General features: G+C 46.3%; 1 protein-coding gene across 6 annotated transcripts in view; it reads left to right on the forward strand.

Annotated features, from left to right (window-relative positions):
* The window catches only part of sei (potassium voltage-gated channel seizure), a 318,213-nt gene that overhangs the window by 83,125 nt on the left and 211,146 nt on the right, over window positions 1–23,942 (forward strand). The window contains exon 1 of one of the 6 annotated variants that reach the window (XM_075680317.1): window positions 22,513–23,888. The exons of 3 other annotated variants lie outside the window; for them this stretch is intronic. In XM_075680317.1, the coding sequence (XP_075536432.1) occupies window positions 23,717–23,888 (172 nt within the window). In that variant the 5' untranslated portion in view covers window positions 22,513–23,716. Of the gene's footprint in view, window positions 1–22,512; window positions 23,889–23,942 lie in introns of those variants that run through there. 2 more of the 6 variants (XM_075680321.1, XM_075680319.1) reach the window with 2 other exon arrangements.

A 23,942-nucleotide genomic window follows, 5' to 3' on the forward strand; every position in this document is an offset into this window, starting at 1 on the left:
TGGTGTAAAAGGTGCTTCAAGTAACTTTCTTTCTCAGTCTGGCACGTTGTGTACGCTATCAGTCAATGAAGACCTTGTTGTCATGTTTATGAAGCGCCTCAAGCCATCCCTTGTGCTGAAGCTACCGCTGTGCTGAACCCTTTCAGACGTTGTCTATACAATTGTGCACAGCAGGATAGTGCATCAACAGCAAAAGCACTGATGAAATTTAATGATATTTAAAATGTGTAAACACTTATTGTTGGAACTGTGCTGCAATCTTGAATAACGTGAAGAATGTATTAGCAAAATGAGTGGAAAGGTTGACGGTTGGGTGTTTTTACTCGGTGTCAGTATGTTTTTCACAATGTCATGCACCAGGCATAATTTTCAAGTGGCTGAATAAGTGCTTTTCAAGATTTTTAACACACGAAACAGTTTATGTTGTCATATTTGGTCTTCCTGTAGCGAGTTTACGTAAGGAGTCTTCATTCTGTAAACTTGGCAAAACTCAAAACAAAGGATAATTCTTTATCTCTTCTGCAGTTATACGCTTTCTATGATTCTGAAGGTGCAAGAAATGCGGTGAAAGCAATTTTTTAATCAACATGATAAAGTGGCGTCTGAAAGAGTTTAGACGTATGGAAGCATACTTCTTCCCGGTTTTAACAAGCATCTTCAATAGTTCTCTATAGTATAGTATGTTTTCTAACACGGACGGTAGCATGGATATTGCCCGTGCAAAAATCGGCTGCTAGATATGCAGTTACTAACTGCCGGCCTATATCTATTCATTGCACTGCGTCAAAAGTGTTTGAACCGGCATTGCATTAATTGCTTTCTCTTAGTGTTAAGAACATTTTAATAAATGAACAGCCTGACTTTGTATGCCAACGCCTTAAAGCTATTTGAGACTGTCAACAGTGTCCACTAAAATCTTCGACCTCCAAAACGAAATTTTTTGAACACGTCCAGAATAAATGTATATCAATCTTCAAGCACCACTTTTGCCATTCTGGCGACCATAGTTTAGCTCTTTCGAATATACCTCAACTCGCACCTCTACACTCGAGACTTAATTAATCAGACATTTTGCTCCTTTGTAAGGTGATCCATGGCATTATACATTCCACAAAGCTTCTTGATCATATGCAATTTTTCGTTCTACAGTAGCATACGAGGCAGCATTCCGCATTCTCGGGCTGGAGCTATTTCATTAGAGGCTGTCCTATATATGACTCCACTCCAGAAAAAGTAATATGAATTGTCCCTTTATTGACATACTTCAGAGTTCATTTCCTGTGTTGTGCATATATCTAGATAATCATGCTGTATCAATAGCTCCTTTTACGCTTCCTCGTTTTCTTTTGCCAATTTGTTTCTCTATCTCGCATTGTTTTATCTACCACATTTGTGTTGTGTACATTTTAGCTCGCATATTGTTTTTCAAGTACACCAGTACGAAGGCACCTAGCTGCTCATGGGTACTGTAATAAACGTTGATTGATTGATTGATTGATTGATTGATTGATTGATTGATTGATTGATTGATTGATTGATTGATTGATTGATTGATTGATTGACTGTTATTGTAGTATAAAATTGTGTTTTTAACGCATGTACTAGGATATTATTTCAGTGCAGTAGCTTTTGTGCAATATCGTTATAGTGTGACAATGAAAAGAAAGCATGAATTATGAAAGTGCAATAAAATGTTATGTGCCTGGTCATGTGCACTGTGCTATTAATTTATTCTGGAGTTTAATAACGGTTGGCTACCATATCCAGTGATGTGCAATAGAATATTATGCCACAGCAATTATTGCATGCCTCGGAGAACAAATTGAATGACTTTCTCACTCAGAACATCATATTAGGCTGAAAAGAATAAGCTGTTATATATATATATATATATATATATATATATATATATATATAACGTTAACAAACATATAACATATTTTAACATATAACAAACATTCACACCAAAGATCACGTAATCGTGACGCTTGCGGCAGGAAGGATGTTCCACATCCGCCGCCAAGGTTCGTGAGTGGTGGCACTGGCTTAGCACTCCTAGGGTTAGTTCTAGTAGTAACACATAATAACCCCAGAAAGCGGATGGGAAAACGGCGCCGGCGGTAGCTCAATTGGTAAAGTATCGCACGCGTAATGCGAAGACATGGGATAGTTCCCCACCTGTGGCAAGTTGTTTATCCATCCACTTTAATTTCAATTCATTTATCATTTCTTTAATTCAATTAGTAAGTACAATTTCCGCTGTGTTGTCCAGGGTATCTTTGTTTGTTGGATTCGTATATGATTAATAAAAATCGGGCCCTTCGGTAAACCAACTTTTTCATGTTTCTTTCATACACCAACATGCATAATTATAGTGACTCGCACACCTCTTTATCTGTATCCGGTGACCGTAGTTCACTGGCTAACAAAAGTTAAATGGCATCGCTCGGTGCAGGACGTGCGTGCACGTATCCGAAGTTTCGCGAATGTTGTTCCGTTGTCTGTGGTCGACGAAGCTTGTATAATCTGATTGCATACGCGACACGAATTGTTTAGTAGTTTCTGGAATGCGCGCGGGCACCATCGAATATGCTGGAACTTTCGATGGCTGTTATATGAAATCCGCTGCGCTTTATCCGCAGATCAGCTTTTCGGCGATCGTCGACTTTGCTTGCCGCTTCAGTTGCGATTGTGCGTTACTTGCCTTGCTGGGCACGAGTTCGCTCAATGAAGATTTAAATTTGTAACTCCCGGTTTTGTCTCTGCATCATTCTTCGCTATCACTACAACGTGACAATATTCCTGATACAGATTTTTCAATTATACTTTGCATGCCCAATTCTTACATAGTTGGCTGTGCAATGGGCCAGCAAAAATGAAATCGTACGGCAACTTCTGATATGATATGGCATGGTCGTGCAGGCGATTGCAAAGCGATCTTGTAGACAGACGAGGACACAAGAGCAAGCACTCGTGTCGATATTTTGTGCACTATTGTTACTTCAACGGTAAAAAGAAACCGTTGCTACAGGCCTTTACATTCCTTAATCACGCCTGTCTTTTATATCTAAAAGAGCATACAGATCACTAACCTATTGTTTCAAGCTCAGTTTAGAGCAGGCTGTTATAGGCCGGACTTTGACGGATGAATACAAAATAGTCCAGCAACAGTGCGCCGCAGCCGAGGAGCGAGCGTCAGCGCGCGTCAGAGCTTGTGTCCAGTGGTTGCTTCCCTCTTTGCTCCTGCCGACGCGAAGTGACGCGTTCGCTTGTCGGCGCGTGCCGAAGCCTACCGACGCATGCCATTGGTTGGGCCTTAGCGTGCGTGTCCAGAGGGGACGTAGATAGAACTGTGGAGAAGAGGGAGGAGAAGAGGCAGTTCTCCTAACAGTAGGGGGGGGGGGTAAGGTCACGAGATAAGGCAAGGTAACCCTACTACTATGCGACAGCGGTTGCGGGGGAAACCGGATAAGCTTAAGTTCTAGATTCGGCACCAGTACGGTCCTGCTATTTCTGAAACATAAACACCCTGCAAATATGTCAAGCGCGCAAACTACGCAGGGCGTGCCGCAGCAGAGCCGCATTAGTTAAAGCGCACCGCAGGGTCCAGGAGACACTACGGAAGCGGTGAACCGCCAAATCAACACTTCTGTGCCTGCCGCGGTAGCTCTGCGGCTATGGCATTGCTACAGGTCGTGGATTGGACCTCGACCGCAGCAGCCGCATCTCGACAGAGGCGAAGTAGAAAACGCCCGTGCACTGCGGTGTCAAAATTAATCCGGATTCCGCCACTACGGCGTTCGTCATAACCCGAATCTGGTTTTGGCACGCACAGGCCCATAATACAATACAAGTTTAATACTTTACCCACGATGCGATGTCCTCAGCACCACGCTTGACAAACACGCTGGGACCCTGGTCCCAGCCGACGTCGGCACGAACTGCTTTAAAAGCGCTAGTGTGCTTTTTAAAGGGAACAGGACTCATTGAAAAATCTATAGAATGTACGAACTGTTGCTTTCCTTTCTTTTTGTGTTTTTTATTCTTCTCTTCTTTTCTTATCTTTTCTGCCCTTAACCCATCCCCCTGCAGAGAGTAGCCAACCTGACACTTAATCCAGTTACACTCTCTGCCTTTCCTCTCTTGTTTTCCTTCCTTCCTTCCTACTGAAGCGATGATGAACACTATATGGTGTGCAGTAATACCTACAATAAACCTTCATTCGATATCACTTGCTAATCGTACGGTCGCTGTGGGAACTTCGGTTTTTTATTGCGGTTACCGTACTTGTGACGAATACCAATAACGAATACTTCGGCATTGATTTTCTTTTATACAGCGAAAGAAAGAAGCAAAGAAGAGAGGTAGACTATCCGTATCGGTCACCTTAGTAAATGTCTGGCAGTGGCCTATGTACTCCCACAGCAGTATAAGCGAGAAAAACTTGTTCCAATCTATGTACGAATCGATGTACGTTTGTACGAAAAAAGTGGAAATCGATGTAAGCGAAGCTTTCTGTGGTGGTTGCTTTGATTGGCGATAAGTATCGCTGATGTTGACAGCGAAAGCTTAATTGCTTCAACGTTTAGTCTAACACGAGAGCGGTGAGTTGATGTTAAACCTTACCGTGCGTGCACTACTGCTGCTTGCCTACGTAGTGCACAGAACACACAGGGAGATGTGTTTGCTTGAGGCGTTGTTGTGCGCGATATTTCACAACCTCTGAGAAGGTTGAGCATTGTCATTCCCTCACATGACACATCGCATCGTGGCAGAAGTATTAAACTTGCATTGGATTATGGGGATATACGTTCCAAAACCACAATCGAATTGGCGGACTCCGGATTAACGTGTCCCAAAATCTAAGTGTACGTTCGTTTTGTATTTCGCCTTCGTCGAAGTTTGGCTGCCGTGGTAGGGATGAAATACGCCACCTCTAGCAATGCCTTAGCCGTATAGCTACCGCGGCGGGCACAGAAACGTTGATTTCACGGTTGACCGTTTCCGTAGTGTCGCCTTGGCCATGCGGTGCGCCTAAATTATTGCGGCTTTGCTTCTGCACGCTCTGCGTAATTTGTCCGCTTGGCATATTTTCATGGTGTTTATTTTTCAGAAATAGCAGGAACGTACTATACTGTACTCAACCTAACCTTGAACTTAAGCATATCCAGTTTTCCGGCAACTGATGTCATATAGTAGTAGGGTTAAGGTTAAATAAGGTTAAGTAGTAGTAAGGTTAAATTCAAATTGTCGCATACGGCTACATCTACATCGGCAGAGCTTGCAGCTCTCCATGCCGCTTTGATGTACGTCAGCGAAGAGCCAACAGAGAAATGGGTCGTATTTTGTGACTCTAAGGCAGCCCTTCACAGCATCAAGTCTGCATTACGCCACAGAACTTACGAGCAGATGACATCTGACATCAGGGAAGTGCACCACCATGCTCTGGAAAGAGGGCACACCATCATATTTCAATGGATTCCTGCTCACTGCGGCATCGTCGGCAACAACCTAGCTGACAAGGCTGCCCGGTCTGCCCACGAAGATACCCAGACGCGTTCAATACCTTTGGCGAGGTCGGACGCTGATAGGAAACTTCGCCTACATGCACGCAAAACGTCGCAAGATCTCTGGAGTTCAAGTGCCTACAATTGCCGATTATATAAACTGGACCCCACGCTACGGCTACAACTGCCATCTAGCCTTTCCCGCGGTGAAGCAACCTTGCTGCACCGCTTGTGGCTGGGAGTAGCGTTCACGAACTCATACTCATACGTTTGGGAATGGCTGAGAGCCCGATGTGCGATTCCTGTGGGTGCGAGGAGACCATCGAGCACTTATTGTGTACCTGCCCCGCTACGATGTACAACGCCTCTCTCTGCGGGAAACTTTACACCGACTGGACTTAAGACCGTTCAGCGAGTCAAAGATACTCGGACCGTGGCCACACCCGTCACTGGCACGAAAAGCGAATCGTGCATTAGTGCAATACTTGAAGTGCACCGGCTTACGAGCCCGTTTATAGTGTGCCTGTGCATAGTGTCCCGCCCACACGCACTCAGTGCTCACTTTCTACCATTTTCCTCTTTCTATTCCCCCTTCCCCCACCCCCAGTGTAGGGTAGCAAACCGGATGCTCTTCTGGTTGACCTCCCTGCCTTTTCTATCCTTGCTTTTCTCTCTCTCTTTTCCTTGCCTTCTCACGTCACCTCCCCCTCCCCTTGCATGGGAACTGCCTCTTCCCCTCCGTCCTCTCTAGAGTTCTACTTACGTCCCCTATGGACTCGCAGGTTAGTAGAAAAGGCATTATGCAATAAGGAGGTGAGGCGTGCAGACAGGACACAAGAGTAGAGAACTGGACAACAAGAACGCCGACTATCAAGTCCTCTTGATAGTTGATAGTCGGCGTTCGTGTTGTCCCCTTCTCTGCTCTTGTGTCCTGTCTGCACACGTCACCTCTTTTTTGCCTAATGAATCCTTACGAACTAGCTCAGCTTTCTGTCGTAGAAAGGGCAGCCCTGCAGTTTCTGCAACGCTTATGAGGGCGGTCATGAATAATTACACCTGTCAAGTGGTTAATGTGGTGACGGCAACGGAGCTGCAAAGGACACTGTGCGCATTCAACGTGGTGGGGTCCAACCGAGTTTCTCGCGTCGCCTTTCCTTTCTGACTCTCTCCTGTAATGTATACACACGCTCTGAACTACACCCCGACGCGGTGTGCCAGATAGCAGCAGCTACAGCAGCAGCCACAGCAGTAGCGGCAGCAGCACTGCAGCTGTGGGAAAGTCGAAGAGGCAAAGAAAACTTCGCTTTAAAAAAAGAAGCTGTCTACTTAACTGTTATAGGCGCGAATCACTTCCAATGCACGTTATTATAACCGCCTTTCTCGCCCCTCAAATGCGCGCAGAGAGCAAAGTAGTCCGTAACTCTCAGGCGCGCGCGCGCGCGCGCGCACTCACTCACTCACTCACTCACTCACTCACTCACTCACTCACTCACTCACTCACTCACTCACTCACTCACTCACTCACTCACTCACTCACTCACTCACTCACTCACACACACACACACACACACACACACACACACACACACAACATGCACACACATACGTTCTTACCCTAGATCTGTTCGTAAGAACAATTAACTGCCAACTAATCGTTCTGCCGGTCATATTATTAGCGAAGGCGGCGGGCCTAATGAGCGGCAGCTTTTATGAACGCTAAGTTTTTGTGACTTCAGCTCCTAGTTCGTAACTTCGCGCACGGTAATTACGGTCGCGCTTCACTGGTGTCACCGTGACTTCAATTACTACCGCGCAGGGTAGCCAACGAGCACACTCTCCTTCGGTTAAAAACCTTTTTTTTTTGCCTTTTGCCCTTTTTACTCGTCACGTTTGCGTAGTGGTTGTGGCGTTGCGCTGCGATAAGCACGAGGGCGCGGGTTCGATGCCCGGCCGCCTTACGTCGTGGGGCGAAGTGCAGGAAGCCTCGGGTACCGTGCACCGGGTTGAAGAACCCCAGGTCAAAATTATTCCCGAGTCTCGCATTACGGTGAACCAGATCGTAGTTCTAGCCCAGGGCTGAATCTACGCATGACTGCTATTGGCTGTTTTGAAGCAGACGCTCCTTCGACGCTAGCGCCAAGGTCCCCTTCAGTTACGGCCCTAACAGGAGGGCGATGCTTTAGCAAAATGGCGGCCCACACGATTGTTTACGTTGTCATAGCAACAGGAACAGCAGCCGCGCGGCGCCTCCTTTTCCTAGCGTTTTTTTTCTTCTTTCTTTATTATGCCGACCCGCTCCACTCCCTTTCCCCCATGCCGCGCGCGCCACTTACTTTTCTTTTGTTTTTGCCTGTACGGGGTGTGTTCTCGCTTTTTTTTTTTCCTATCGCGCGCGCGCGCGTTACACCGCGCATTGGCATTATTTGCGAGCAGGCGTGTGGTGCGCCGTGGGCTATGTGTTGGCACGCATGCAGTCTTGTCCATACTTATATTATGCCAGCATGTGCCGCGACATAAAAAAATTGCACTTGCAACACAACGGGTCTTTGGTCTCGCTTTATTGACATGGTTTGCGAAAAAATTACATGGTGTGAGACACGCTCAAAAAATGAACAAAAGCGAAAGGTGCATGACTTATACATGAGTACTAAACACAAAAGTTCACAGACAGTGAAATAACAAAAAAAAATAAGTGATAGAAAACGCGAAGACCGTTTCATGTACACACAAATACAAGATTTTTATATAACGCATTCATAACCAAAGTATAGACGGGCTTCTGATACATGCACTAGATATTGCACGAAACTGGACCACGTATATGACATAATCATGACAACTAAAGAATGCTAAAATTCACTGGCAACGGCAAAAACAATGGCACGCAAGATACCTAAAATATACAAGGCGCAAGGAAAACTGTAAATTAATTACTTATATACCTGCACAAAAGTATATGAAATGCACGACATATGTTCATTACTGCTGAACAAAATGAAAAAAGCAGACATGGAAGAAAAAAATAACATTGCACTAAAAACAGAAATACACATTATCACGTTATTTTGCACTTGGCCACAAATTTAGTAACGGTGGCAAGTGGGAGCAGAAGGCAGTCAGCTTTTGCAGCAGCAGGTGCAAAACATTCGCAGAAAGGCCTATTCTTCAGTCAAAGACCAGCTGACATAAGCCAACAACAGGACTTTTCTTTTACCACGAATGCAATGCTTAGCAGTAAAATTACGCCACTTAAGGCACTAAGTCATACCTACCGGGCACTCCTTTGTGTAATAAACACGAACTGCAAAAATCTGCATATAGGACTCTTGCAATGCTCATGCGTTCCAGAAAAAGAAAGCGTATCATGCCTACACATGAAGGTTGTTCACGCGGATTTCCCATCGGCAATGACTGAGGTAATACATAAACACGAACGGTAATTTTTCATCTGTTAGTACCTTTGTAGAACGGTTACACACAGAAAAAGCACTGAGGGCAGAATTGAAAGCTGGGCGAGTTAGTAAAGTTGCAGAATGAGACTTGCCACAGGAAAACAAGTCATAGAGCAGGTGACAATGAGGAGGAATATCTATTTGTCAGCTTTTTCTACCGGTAAGATGGAGGTGTAGCAGTCAAGGCGCAACGACGTCCGGATACTCATGGAGCACACACATGCACATCGCCGTGTTCATGTACATGCGTATTCTTATGTCCTTGGGTCTTCGCGCTCACCTGTTGTCTTTATAGGTCCCCGGAAGAACCTTGCAGGACTTGTTTTTGAGGTTTTCGTGTGCCACTGCACGATGCACGAGCGGTGCAAGTCGTGAAATAGGTGAAACATCGCGGCGCACAAGCATACAGCTACCGAGGACCATGAAAATGGCCCCGCCGGTCAATGCACAGCAGCGCACGCTTCCCGATAACAGCACATAACGAAACATGAAACTTCATGCAGCGGGCTAAGCTGGCGACGGGCCGGCGGGCGCGCGCGAAGACAGCATAAAGTGAGGCAGTTACTTGGGAGGGCAAGGAGGGAGGAGTTGAGAGGAGGGGCGAAAGGGCAAAGCGTCTTGGATCGGCGCGCACCGGAGGCGCCGATCTAAGGGGCCGTGCAAGGGAAGCGGAGTTGCTTTCCCGCCCTCCCGATGGATGGCGCCAATTACCTCTGCCACGGAAGCAGCGTAGTTTCCGAGGCTGGGTTGTGGCGCCTAAAACCACAGAAACTTAATTCATTCCCGAATTATATCTCTCTTTCGAGAGTGGAGTACGCACTGTTTCCGGCAGCGCGCTTCAAATCCGAAAAAGGGTTTGAAAGTTCGAAGTAGAAGTTTATTATTTTCAATGAAAGTAGGGCGTGTGTAAGTATGCACGGCGACCCTCCAGAACTCGTCCAAGTGCTGTGCTAGGGGTCCGTCTAATAGGAATGAATAACGCATTTAAATCAATTTAAGGTGCGAAGAGACAGTTAGAAAGTGAGGGGGAAAAAGGCAAAGAACCGGAGATGCATGTTGAGTTAGCCAAAAAAATTCGGCGTGAATAGACGATCCTATTTGCGGTTCATGGTCGCCGCCATCTTCGGCTACTGTACGAACAAGTTCCGGACTTACTGCGCAATGAAGCAGCGTCGTGAAACACCCCCGTATAACTTTTATTGGGCGTACGAATTTACCGCAGTAACGTACATTGGTTGCTACGCAAGAAAAAAAAAATCCCGTTAATAGCCCGTGATAAAGGCCGCCACTCCAACGCGTTCATAAAAAATATTAGCACATTATTTTTTGCGCGTCCGTGAGCATTGCGCTCTACCGCGTAATGTGAAATACCCCACAGCACGGCCCACAGAATTGCAACTAAAACGCCTTACGCCGAGCACAGCCGCCTCTTTCTTGCTTCGCTCCCTAAGCTGTGGTCGCTGGCCACCAGATGGCGAAAGCTGCCTATAGTGCCCGTGGCGGCGCCCGAGGGTGCTGAGAGCGAAGGGGTCATAAAGGAAGCAACGAATCGGGCGTTGTTTTCTTGTCCGCTTTACCGGCGCTGTTCTCTTTGGCGCCTCCCTTCTTCGGGGATAGTTAATTAAGCGGCGAAACAGGCCTGCCGTATTCTTTCATCATTGTTCCGTGCCACTACAATCTCCCATACCAAGCCCTTGGACGCGAGTTAGTCGTGTGCAACACGCATGTCCGAAAATATTCATAATTCACATTCACGGTGGTTACCGCGCGATGCGTGGCGTATCTCGTGGAAGTAACCGATGGCTTACTTTCGATCTGGAGCGAGTTTTGCGTCTGCGCCAATTTTCTTTCGCTTTTATTTTGGTGCCACTGCCAAAGTGTCTTAGTTGTTCTTTGCGGTCGAAAGAAATCCGGTGACCAAAATATAACTATTTCTGCGGTCTCTTTTCTACGTCCGCGTCAAGACTAGGTATAACATAGAAAAACTAAATACCATGCTAAATGGTTCAACACATGAGAGTATTTTGACAAAAAAAAAAAACAAGTCGGAATAAGGAAGAATCTACTGGGAAACGATCAGCGGGCTTATGCAGTGACTATTTTGTCAACTTCGACACTGGAGAAACTAACGCTAATGTTCTGCTTTACTTGGAACATTGCAATGACAAAACGCTGTAACAATGACACGGTGATATATTTCCGTCTTTTTAGAGCTCAACAACACTAACCGCGACGCAGGTGGTATTAAAATAAAACCCGTCAAGTGGGTTATAGACATTTTGGCATTCTGCCTAAAGCACATTTTCAATCACTGTTTAGTAGAAGGTGTTCTTCCGAAACAAGTGCAAGTCGCAAAGGTAATCGTGTTGCATAGAAAATAAGAAAAAATAATATCGCGAACTATAGGTCAGTGTCGCCATTACCAATATTTTCAAAAAGCTTGGAAAAAGTAATTTTGTCAAGGTTATCTAGCTTTTGCAATAAGCATGAGATAATACACACTGCACAATGTGGCTTCAGGAAAAAGCGCCCAACAGAACTCGCTCTGTCAGAAAAGAAGGAGTTCACTTTGAATGCTTTTGAGAAACGAGCCTTGGCTCTAGGGATCTATGTAGCTTTTACCAAAGCCTTCGACTATCTTGATCGTAAGTTTTTGCTAAAACAAACTAGAAAAAGTATGAATTTCGCAGCAAAGTCCTGGCCCTTCTCCGCTCTTATTTACGTCATAGGCGTCACATTGTAAATATAAATAGCCACTCATCCGATGGGAAACCAATTTTATCTGATGTTCCACAAGGCAGTATTCTTGGTCCATTTCTCTTTAACGTGTGTATAAATGAGGTTGTACATACTGAAAAATCCGCAAAATTTGTAACTTACGCAGGCGAAACAACTTTGCTTTTCTTCGGCGTATCGTTACCAGGGATTATCAATAAGGGAAACAGAACGTTAATACGACTGAGTAAGTAGACTGATTACAATGCACTAAAATTATTATTACCAGAACAAAAGCTGTGCTTTTACCGCCAAAATATAGGGTCGTTGTCACTGATACAGTTTTCAGATATAAAGGTTCAATAAGTGAATCAGTTAAAACATTTAGGATACTTGGAGTAGCATTTTCGGAAACAATGTCTTCGGACAACCACGTTAAGCATGTTACACAAAAGCTACCCAGTATCATAGGGATAACTTATCTTACCTTAACAAATGAACTTTCCCCATGAACGTTAAAGTTATTTATAACTCGATTTTCTATTTCGATATAACTTACTGTCATCTTTTATGGGGATCTACTACATTAACGAACTTACGAATGCTACAGTTGCTTCAGAAAGAAATGCTAAGACACATATACAACGTAGCTTCGATAATCCCTCAGCACCAGTTTGGCGTTAGCGCGATATTTTACAAATATCTTATCTAGACTTTTATCGCCTTTCCACAGCACACGGATTAAAAATAAATAACAATGGGCACTTTCTCGCTCAATTAGCCTACTTGGACGAGAGGATTTACGAATATTTCGTTCATCACGCAGATACTTGAAAGGTACAATTATGTAGACCCAATTACGAGGCACAATGTTAAGACCCAAGCTTCGGGAGTTGGGCGTCTTTATTAAATTCCATGTGCTTGTTTAAAATCCTATTTTAACACAGCTAAAGGGCATCTGATGCAATTTAAGCATAATTTCTTTGTTTCTTCATAAATGTGATACACGTTACTCTGCTTTAACTGTTGCAGTTAAGCACTGCATTTTGTAGTTATGAGTGCTTTTTTTTTCTTCTTTTTTTTACACAATGGAAGTTGTTTCATTGTATTCTTTAATGTTGCTTTCCAATGAAAATGCTTTGCACTGCTGATGTTGATATTATTTTTTTGCTTTTTAATGCTGTTGATAATGCTGTTTGTCTTATTTGTTCTACACATCACCTTTTGATCTTGATTATGTGCACCTCGGTATGCTGTACATTTGCCAAAGTGAGTTTCCGGGAGGGCGGAGCTAGTTAATCTGCTTTTCAGATTTCTCTCCCAGCCTCCCTGATCTTCGTGACGAAAAATAAAGGCCCTGTTTTTATTATTTCGTTCTGAACAATGAAAGAAAGAACAATGAACAATAAATGTTTGTATATGCGACAAATTCTCGTAATTCTGCAACTCCCCGTTTCTCCGCCAACCGAAAGAAAAGTCAGAGGTTGACGTCAAATCTAAAAAAAAAAGAATAGGAGAGTTTGCAGAGGGACTGCATTTGCACGGTTGTGGAACCGCCGCGATGCGCTTAGTATACTGTTTGCTGGCTTTCTTTCAAAAGTTGCGAGGCTACCGACCGCGTGCAAAGACCGGCCTGCTTGCTGTACAGAGCGCGATTTCTGTTATTTTGTCTCCAGTGTGTCGATATATATATATATATTTCGCAGCGACGAGGACTCTTGCTTTCCCGAACTTCGCGAGAGAAAGAGCGCGACCGCAACGTTGCCCAGCCGCAGCTCTTGCAGCACGCGGAGTGGCCACAGGAAACACAGGAACAGCGCACGCTGTTCCTGCACGCGACTTATAACGGCACTTAGAAATGGGGCGTGGTCCCTAAAGGCCGCCGTTCGCCGGCGTTTACTTTTCATGGCCGACCGTGTCGAGTGCGTATAGCGACAGTCTTTCTAGCAAGCCCTCCAACCGGTGGTTTCCTCGGCTCGAAGGCGGCGGCGGTGTCACGGAGCAACACGCTTCTCTTAGGAGTATGTGTACCACGAGCGGGTGGCCACGCTGGGGGCGTTGGCGGGCTCGCGGTGATCGCCGCCGGTCGCACGCTGAGCTGCGCTGAGTGGCGTCGCGACCACGGAACACGCCTCGATGCGCGCGGCAGGGGAGCTGTGCTAAGTGGGCGGCCAAGTTCACGGCGAGAAGCGGACGCCGACCCTGGAACGAAAGTGCCAGGCACTTTAGCCTCCCCTATATCGCAGTGGGGTCTCCGCGTCTTTCGGGAACCCGAGGGAAGGTCGAGGGCTTTCGAAGATAGAGTTGTAGTATAAAGGAAGAGAAACCTCGACCTTGGTGGTTGCCGACTCGTTTTTGCGGGCTTAGCGTTAGCAGAAGTGCTTGGCCTTGTCGCGTTTCCTTTAGTTTTGTCGCTAATGAGCAAACGGGCCGATATTGGCATGTCCCTGGGAGGCACCGCGCATTAAGAAAAAAAAAAAAAAGAAAAGAAAGCATCACGCTCACGTTGTGTCGTTTCTTTGCTCTTTTGTGCCGTGTGAGCAAGGTTCGTTTCTTTTTCTTAGTGTGCCATGCGCCAACTAACTCACGTAAATACAACCCGGCGCCGCATGACGTGCGACCTTCGTCGTGCTGCGCGAATTGTTTGCGAACGCGCGGCCTTGTTTACTTGCCTTGAGGGCCTCCAGGGTTTTGGTTGTTAACTCGTGAGTCGTTATGTAAAGTCAGGGCTTTTCAACTCGGGCCGCACGGAAAAGGAAACTCACTTGGGCGTCTTCCGCATGGCCGGAGTCTCACAGTGATATGAAACACGCTATGCGTTCCTCTTTTGTATTATGTCAATATAATTTTTCTACAAAGGCGCTGTTTTTCGCAAGTATATCTATAAGTTTGTTCTAACGCCTAGTAATTTCCTTTTCGTGCGTTCAATTGTGTAATTCTGTATGCCGATCTGCCGCATTTACTTGGGCTGACCTCATTTTCTCTCATGTTAAGTTATATTAGAAAGCTTAAATTGTTTTCCCAAGGTGCTTCGTTTGTGAGACGACTTGGTAAATGAGCGGACAATAAAAAAAAACACATAATTAAATTATGGGGTTTTACGTGCCAAAACCACCACATGATTATGAGGCACGCCGTAGTGAGAAACTCCGGATTAATTTCGACCACCTGGGGTTCTTTAAGATGCGCTCAATGCGCGGTACAAGGGACCTCGTGCTTAGCAGCGCCACGTCAAACCCACTGCGGGTCAGCGCAGATTCACACTACTTGTGCCTGCGAATAGGTTCGGTATATCACGATGACGAATTTTGTTCTAGTTAGAATTGGTTTGATCCCCACGTTAATCTGTAGCGAAAGTTAAAATGGCACAACTATTATTTATAAGGCCAAGCATTCTTCAACACGTCGTTGGGTTCGTCGCTTTACCGCCACACTGGTGTAGTGAAACTTTTCGCATGGCACATAGGAAGCAAAACAGCTAGTGTTATTCCTAGTTCAAAAAGGAGGATGACTATCGGCACTAACTTTTTTTTAGATAGATAGATAGATAGATAGATAGATAGATAGATAGATAGATAGATAGATAGATAGATAGATAGATAGATAGATAGATAAAGAGAGAGAGAGGTTAACCAAAGGCGAGTTCCCGGTTTGCTACCCTGCACTGCGGTAGAAGATATAATGGTTGAAAAGAGGGCAAATAGAAAGAGAGAGAGAGAGAGAGAGAAAATTAAAAAGAAGAAGAGAGGAACATTTATTGAGAACTGTTACTGCCTTTTGAGTATATGTTCATATAAACGAAAAAAGAAATGGTTCGACTTGTCCGTTCAAGCCTAATATATGGCCTTTTTCTAAATGAACCAATGTTTCGACTGTTCTCTTTTTTCATGCGTATCTGCGTCTTCTAGCGTCGCAAGTGACTCACTTTGTCATGAAGTTAGCTAGGCTGCCTTATATTGCGTTACTATGAAAGGCCCAGCTGACGCCTGTCACTCCTCTTTTAATTGGCTACAGCTGAAGCGTTCGGGCTTTTTTGCTCGTTTATAAGGCCACGAGTTTCCCTCAGTGGAGTTCCGACGAGACACAATATTATTAAACAATTTTGAAGACTGGTGCGTAGGGCTGAGGAGGCGAATATAGAAAGTGGTTTGGTACATCATGCCCACCCCCCAAAAGAAAAGAAAGAAGCACACGCCTGGTGTTCGCGCTTTGCTCTACTTGAAGCCGCTTGGTTGAGCTCACTCTTCAGTTATCATAATTAATTGTGTTGCACTTAACGCTGCTTGTCGTTCGAAGAGCGTCCCTGCTCCGGTGTTTTTAAGAAAGCTGTTTATTCGTTTCTTGCTTCCTCCTCGTTCCTCGTCTTTATTCTTCTGGCTTGAGTCATAAATGAGTTGTCGTACGCTGCTTTTAGCGCAAGCTACATACACAGCCTTGGCTTTAGTAATAACCTACTACATTAGCACGGCTTAATTATTCAGAAACAAAAGCGATATTTCAGCCTGTTTACGTTGGTGGCTTAATAACGGCCGCTTATAAATTGAGGTGCTTTTTGAGAACCTTTTACTGTGCTTCAGCGATGGGGTGCAAGATTTTGTCGTTCTTCACATTGAGCCCACGCACTGCATTTCTTTGACCATGGGATTATGCATGCAACCCTCTGGAGGGATGGCGTTATCGAGTCTATTCAGCCACGCATCAGACGATCCTCTTGCGTCATGTTGCGTCTGCTTTAAAGCTGGCTTCTCCACAGGCATAGTTGTACGTGCACGAAGCATACTTTGCGAAAAGTACGAAGATGGGGAAGAAAGAAGGACGACGCCTGGTTGTGACATGGTTGGATATTAGATATATCGCACCAGGGCTGTTGTAGGAAGGTATTTTGGCTTTATATTTTATCACCTTCATAGGCCACGAAAGACAGCTTCTGCCCAGTTTAACTTTTTCCCTAACGCGGGATTAGTCTACAGATTCCTGGTTCAAAATGCTGTAGAAGTTCTCTGACAACCTAAACAAAAGAAAACCAACAACAATAGAATGTTACAAAAAGGTCTTCAATATTACTTAACTCATGAAAAGAGCATAGAAAAAGGAATTTTTCCGTTTTTCGCATATGCGGCATTGAGGCTCATAAAAACGTGGTATGACATGGTGAGGCTTGTAGCACACGAAAGGGCGAGGACACAGAAACACGTCGTACACACAGGTACTGACATACAACAGTGTTTATTTCGAGTAAGACTACCACATATATAGGCAACGTCTGGAATCGTCACAAGTGCGCAGTTTGCAAGGCTCACCTACCTTTAAGCAGATTGCATAACTCTTTCGATGAAAGGGCAATTGACGGTTTTAAAATGGAGTTATCTCCTGACCTATCAATCCTTTCGGCTTGAATAATTTCGATAGTTAACTGACCCCTGATGCTCCCAAAGATGGAGCAGTCTTGATATACTGGAGCGCACGTAGTACGGCTATCGTCACTTGCACTGACACCAGAATGCCTACAGTGTTTGCATTGCGCATCGAGCAACCCTCCCCGCTTTTCGTTTACGTTATAGCAGTGTTCCTTTACACTCTCATCGAGGCACCTTCGACTTTGCCCCACATAATTATTACCACATATTTATGGGAGGTTGTACACTACTGCCTTAGCACAATCAGCGAACTTGTTCAGGTGCCTCTTATTGCACAATGGCTTTTCAGGTAGGCCAGGCCTGGTTTGACTGCAAGGACATTGCAATTTGATTGGAGAGGAAAACGCTACTTTGACATTCGCACGTTGTCCTGCCTTTTTTTTTTAATCCGTACGATAAGCCAGGGATGTACAGGATGACCACAACTTTCCTGAAATCGGCTGGAGCGAGGCTTTCTAGACAAATTTAAATTCAGAATCGATGCTTTGCCTCCCTGGCGAAACTGCGACTTTTTCAACGATTGCTTAATTAATTAATGTGTTAATAGAATAATAAATAAATAAATAAATAAATAAATAAATAAATAAATAAATAAATAAGTATTCTTAATAGTATCCTGTAGCCTCACATGTAGAATAAAAATAAGCTAAAAAGAATAAATGTTGTTTTTCAGAACTGGTACAGCGCAACGTACAAAGGAAGAAACAAGCCGAGCCGGCCAGATAAAGGAACACAGCGCTGTGTTCCATGATGGTGTAGCCTTCTATCGGTGTGACGTTTTGTGAAGTATTGTGACGACTTGTCCTGATGCTCTCTTGTAGGTATATATTTCGTGCAACTCGCTAATAAACCAGCTGGAACAGCGCTCTGTTCCTTTATCTGGCCGGCTCGACTTGTTTCTTCCTCTGTATGTCGCGCTGTACCAGTTCTGGAATGCAATACCAGCTCGCCCAATCCTCAACCCTAGTGAATAAATGTTGTGCCTTAGCGTTGAATGCATCGTCTTAACATGTCGCCAACCGCGTTCTTTTCTCCGGCTGCGCATTCCAGTGTGTCCACACCAATACCTATGCGCTACACTAACTCTTTGTAATGAAACGCGATACTGCAAGTCATCTCATCCTCCTTTCGCGCGTTCTTTCGTCGTCGCATCCGAGCGCGGCGTTCGTTTTCCTGCGAAGCTGCCGTCTGCCAGCTCCAATCTTCGTAGCCAACAGCTATCTACGCTTGGTTTCCCGTGCTGCGCGTCCGTACTGCGTCGCGCTGTGTTTCCTCGTCTTGCTGCCCAGGTAACACGCGCCACTTTCACGACGGCGCGCGCTCCCCGGCGATACCTTGTTCCTTCAGCGTGGCGCCGCTCTTGCGTTGAGGCGTGACGACCCGTCGCACCGGGTGCAGCTTAGCGGCGCGGCCGACTGTGTTTGTTAGCCTCGACTTTTTCTTCTTCCTGATGTCGGGAACAGCGCGCTGCTAGCTCGCAACGCGCTCGGGCGCCTCTCGGCATAATTGACCCATCGCCGCGGCAACGGCGCGGTGCCCCGCGTGGTCCGCATAAAAGCGCTCTCCAACTGCCGTGCTCGGCCCCGTATACCTGCGCGTGCTCGAGGAGGAGGCGGGCGACGACCGCGCTGCGCGCTCTGGCGCCGGTTCCAATGGCGCCACCGGGGCAACCGTACCGCCCTACTTGCGGATTTGGCTCTCATTCGCCTAAATTGGCACGCTCGGCTCGTAAAGGAACAAACGCCAGTAGATACTGACTGACGGTCTGGAATGAACAAATAAATGAGAACAAAAGGAGAGAAAGAAGGAAGGAATGAAGGAGACTGGAAAGAAGGAGAAAAATATCTGATGTTCGATTTTGAAGTGGAAGAAAATAATTAACACGCTAATATTCTATTCATCTCAATTATATTAGTTCTCGAATTCCTTTATTAACGTTGACTTTATTCTTTGCCTGATTAATACCTCCTTCATAATTTTCTTCCACTTCGACTGACGACTCCCTCGCATATTATTGTAGTTTTTCCGGTCCTTCCTTTCATTTCTTTTCTTTCAATAAGAATTTCTCTTAGGATGTCATCTGCCGCCCATTCTTAGTCTTCCCCTGTCGTTGGTACGTGGCATAAATGTGGAACATCGTGATCATTCTCGCGTGATTCATTTCTTGCAGAAATTAGCAGCGCCTCTCCACATACTTGGCGTATATGTGACGGCTCTGGTGCAGCGCATCTTCTGGCGTTCTGCGCAATGAAGCCCTTTTACGAGCTTATTTAGTTGACGAAAATTACGCTGCCCCCTCTCCCTCCTCCTCTAAACAATAATGTTGATGTGATACATATTTCCTCAGCGCTATACATTTTGCTTGAGGAATGAGTGAACGAAGATTGAACGGTCCATTGATTGATTGATTGATTGATTGATTGATTGATTGATTGATTGATTGATTGATTGACTCATTCATTCATTCATGTTTCTGAAATTAACAGCGCAAAACAGACAAAGACGAAAGAAAAGAAGAAAAGAACTTCCGAAACGTGAATCACCACCAACTCGGCCAAGTTTCTCTTCTAGTACAATTCATTCATTCATTCATTCATTCATTTGTTGAGGGTATGCATAAATGGCCACCCATTCGATTGCTTTTAGGCATGGGCAATTTCTGCTGAGAATATTTTTGCTGACTCTCGCATGTACTACGTTGTTCAGCCGCATACTTTCCGAAAAAAAAAATGCTTACAATTGTTATCGTAGGCGCGCACGTGTAAAGAAATCGCGCTGTTTAGTAACCGTTCAATGTTTTCGTCAGTTAGTTTTTTTTCCTACTTCTGTTACTGCTACAGTTTTTAAGGACAACATACCTGTGCAAGCGGCTGTAGCTCGAACTGGCGCTCCTCATGCAGCCCGTGACCCTGTGTTCGACAGAAGGCGCTCGCTTCGTTAAAGGGCGCAAGAATGCAGTTTGACACACGCTGGCAGATCCCGTATTATTTCGCTTCTGCCTGTACGTGTTAGAGAGAGGCTTATGCTCTACAACATAAGTGAATAAAGCAGTGTTATGTGTTGGCGATGTACATTCACCTACACAGTGTGTATGAAGAACAAAAAAAAATATAATACAGATCCAAGTCATATTTTGGGAATGCACGTGGAGCGAACCTTTAGTGAAGCGGGTAAAGAAACGCCATGGATTTGCTCATTCTATTCTTTAGTCTTTGGCGTAAACTGGCGCGCGTATCTGCAGCCGTGCACCCCATGCTATGCAATGTCACAGCTCACATTCCAATCACCTGTTGCTTGCGGGTAAGTGCTATTGTATGAAAATCGTGTTCCCACCGTCATCAACACACAGCTATAATCTCGAGAAGCTGATTTGCATTGGCACGATATGTAATGCCCACTTCTCGGCCAGTGTCCTGTGGTCGGTGTGCGTCGTTGTGTGGAGATCATCATCGTAATTAACGAGCGGCGATAAGCGGAAAGAGCTAATTCGCGTTGGCACGGCGGAACTATACGTGCTATTGTGTCTCAGTGTACGAGAAGCAGTCAGGGATCTTTTAATTCTATCGCGTTCCACCACTGAAGGCGAAGCTTAGGTGATCCCCATGTTCTTAAACAACAATACAGAAAACAGTTGTGGCCTGATGGTAAAATGAGACAACCACTCTTTGCCGCACAACTAAATTAAGATTTGTTCAATACAGCCAATCCATCGGGCACTGTAATCCAATTCAGGCGGTGCCCTATACGCTTGGCCGTATTCGCCAAACTTTCTATGAAAGTTTCGCGCATTGAGCGTACAACGACGTGAGCATGTCCAAGCTGCACACGCTTTTTACACTCTGTCTTGTCTTGCCAAAACCGGCAATAAAGAAAAAAAAAAGAAAAGATTGTGGCCTATCTGCTAGAGCGTGAGGCTGCTTTGCTGAGGGACCAGGGCTCGAATCCGGATGCGTTCTTTTTTCTTCTTTCTTTTTAAGAGTGCGGAGGAATCTACTCGACGAGAACTCCATCGGTTGACCGAACACGGCAAAATCCTGGAATGGTAGGCAAAGAACACTTCACATAAGAATGTGCTTGGACGTATTTGAGCAGCATATCTGGGTGATACTGGATAACGGTACAACCAGTGCCGATATTCAGTACTGTACCGTGCTTGCCAGCAAGTATCGGAGTAGTTCAGCGACCACTGGCTTTAATGCACGAGCGAACATTTCTTAGTTGATCACATTCTGAAGTGCGTGTTCCTGCTATCGGAAGAAAAACGAAAATCTCGCCCTGCATGTTTATGCTCTCTGTTTGCCGTGGCTTTCTGTCTTCTTACTAAAGATGAAGCGCCAACAGAGACAGCACACTAAGAAAGAAATATTTTTTTCTTCCCCTCTCCCCCCCCCCCCATGGCTATAAATTCAGCCACTTTTGACCTCACTAAACAGTCGCAAGTAGCGGCTTGTCCTGTCATTGTTCTGTCTTAGTGTGCTGTCTCTGTTGGCGCTTCATCTTTTGAAAGCTATGAACCAACTAGCCCGACAACGTGTTCTACTGCCATACCTTTCTGTATTCTTAGAGCTAGAAAACTAAGTGGAACCGCTAAAAGACATGTGCTGAAGCACAATGGGACGCAGAAGTGTAGCGCCTCTCATGTCAGGTCCATTGAGCCTGCCATCCTTGTTTGGCTCATAGGTTGCTTCTTCCTTCAGTTGGACTGACGTGAGCTAAGCAATCCCAGCGGGTGCACCGTCGTTGAGGAATTTTTGTTCCTGTTCTCGGGAAAAAGGACGGAAGACGGCCGAGGGGAAACAACTCCAGACGCCGTGCATCAAGTGCGCGAAAGAAGACGGCGCATGCGCAGAGTTCACGGCGCGAACAAAAGCTGCGCCAGGCTTGCGCGGGGGCGGTTGCAGCATCCCCGCGATCGTTGACTCAGAAGCCGTTCCGCGCGATGCCTGGTCACCGCCACTCTGGAGGCCTGTTTTATCGCGTTCCCTCGGGCCCGGCCCGCCTTACATACAACGTTGTTTCAAGGAGCCCCGCTTGCGCGCGTGCTAGCCGGCCGGCCAGCACTTGTAAACGTCCACACTGGCCAGCGGCCTGCAACCGCCGTTGGCTCTCCCCAAACGGCCGACTCTGGCCGGCGCAAATAGCCGCTGGAGCCTCACTCCGCCGCCGCTGCCGCCGCCGGAGGCAGCGGGACTGCATGATGGTTCGGGTGCTTAATTCTTCGGCTCGAGTTATTTCCGGAGCCGCCGCCGATGGAGCTGCTCGCGAGCTTTCTTTTCGAAAGCCAGCTTGCCCCCCACCCCCCACTCCCCCCTTTCTCTCTACACAAGCACAACGCAACACTGGTACCAGAAGCAGCAGTGGCAGCGGCAGCGGCGGCCGCCGCAGAAATGCTCGCGACAGCAGACGAACAACACCTGCGGAGCCTGGCATCGGAACAAACGTTAGCAGCCGACCTCCCAACGACGTAGCTTCCCGACTCCGTTCCCCGTACCAAATGCAGCCGGCATGACAGTCCTCATCGAGGAGTGCTCGGGATGGGCGGCAGCGGAGAATAAGAACAGGATTCGCGGAATGCCTTTGAAATCGGCGCGCTCCTCCCTCCTTATTGGCCACTTACGCGCCGGACCGGAAGACGCCGAGACGCAATCGAAGATCCGATCTGCTGCGACGGTTCGGGATGCCATGTGCTTCTCGCTGCTGCTGTCGTTCGTGCGTTTCGAGAGGCAAGCGAATACGAGTGCCGTCGTCGGATCTGCCGTCGCACGATTATCGTCGTAGTCCCTCCGAGGAAGCCGACCGTCCTAGGAGGACTAGAGGGATGGTGCTCCAGTGTACCGAGGCACAGCTGCACCGCGAAGGAACCAGAAGTTGGAAATCGCGCAGCGTACGGTGACATCAACGGATAAGCCGACCACAGGGTTGTCAGATGAAAACGCGCTCGTATGAGCTTCTTGCTACGCGGACGCGAGCCGCCGTGTTGGTTTCAGGAGCTTGAGTAAGACCAGTGGAAAGAAAGCCCATCGGCGCGGCATGATGTCAAAACATTGGGACTCGGTGCAGCTGGAGAAAAGCCAGAAGTGCCGGCCTGATCGTAGTGGTTCGAGAGGACGCCTCCAAATAATAGGATACCGTTTGCAGGATACGCTTGGCTGTGGTGTTAGCGGGTTACGCTGCGACACTGGGATCTGACCTTTCGAAAATTTTCTGTTCACTCCTTGACGGTGCCCTGTATGATATGTTTCGAGGGATTGGACTACACGAAGTCTTGTGACGAGATTTGAAAACCTTCACTGCGTGCAGACTGAAGCATATCTGAGAAAGATACTGCAAGGGCATCGAATAAGTTTGTGGTGCCGGTTATGATGGTGATTGTGTGCATTCAAAACGTTAGTAGGAAAAAGCAAAATCCCTCGCTTGCCGGTCAACGTTGGAACTGGCATGGATTGCGTTCAAGATAATGGCCTTTTGAGGTGATGGAGTTATTAAATGTCCCCCTGAATGTTATCCTGAAGGCGAAATAGCGACATGACGCTCACGGCGCCCCAATGCCTACCTGATTGTGTTATGCCGACACAAGGCGGTGCTGGCAGCCACGGATGTATCGTAGAAATAGCTGTGTCTACACATGAAACCACGTTGCAATCGTAATCTCAAGTGGACTATTTACTTAGGAGTGGTTAGCTGTGTTCTGAGAACAATGTCGTCCTGGCTCTTCCCTCGGTGGAGACAGCGCGCATTGGCTCGGCGCCAACGTCACGTTACTCTCGCACGTCTTGTGTCTTCCACCTGGGCGCAAGGTGAGTACTAATGATTGAACTTTGCACACGTGGCTGACATGGAGGCGTTCGCTT

The sequence above is a fragment of the Dermacentor variabilis genome, chromosome 2 (assembly GCF_050947875.1).
Source record: "Dermacentor variabilis isolate Ectoservices chromosome 2, ASM5094787v1, whole genome shotgun sequence".
Taxonomy (NCBI): domain Eukaryota; kingdom Metazoa; phylum Arthropoda; class Arachnida; order Ixodida; family Ixodidae; genus Dermacentor; species Dermacentor variabilis.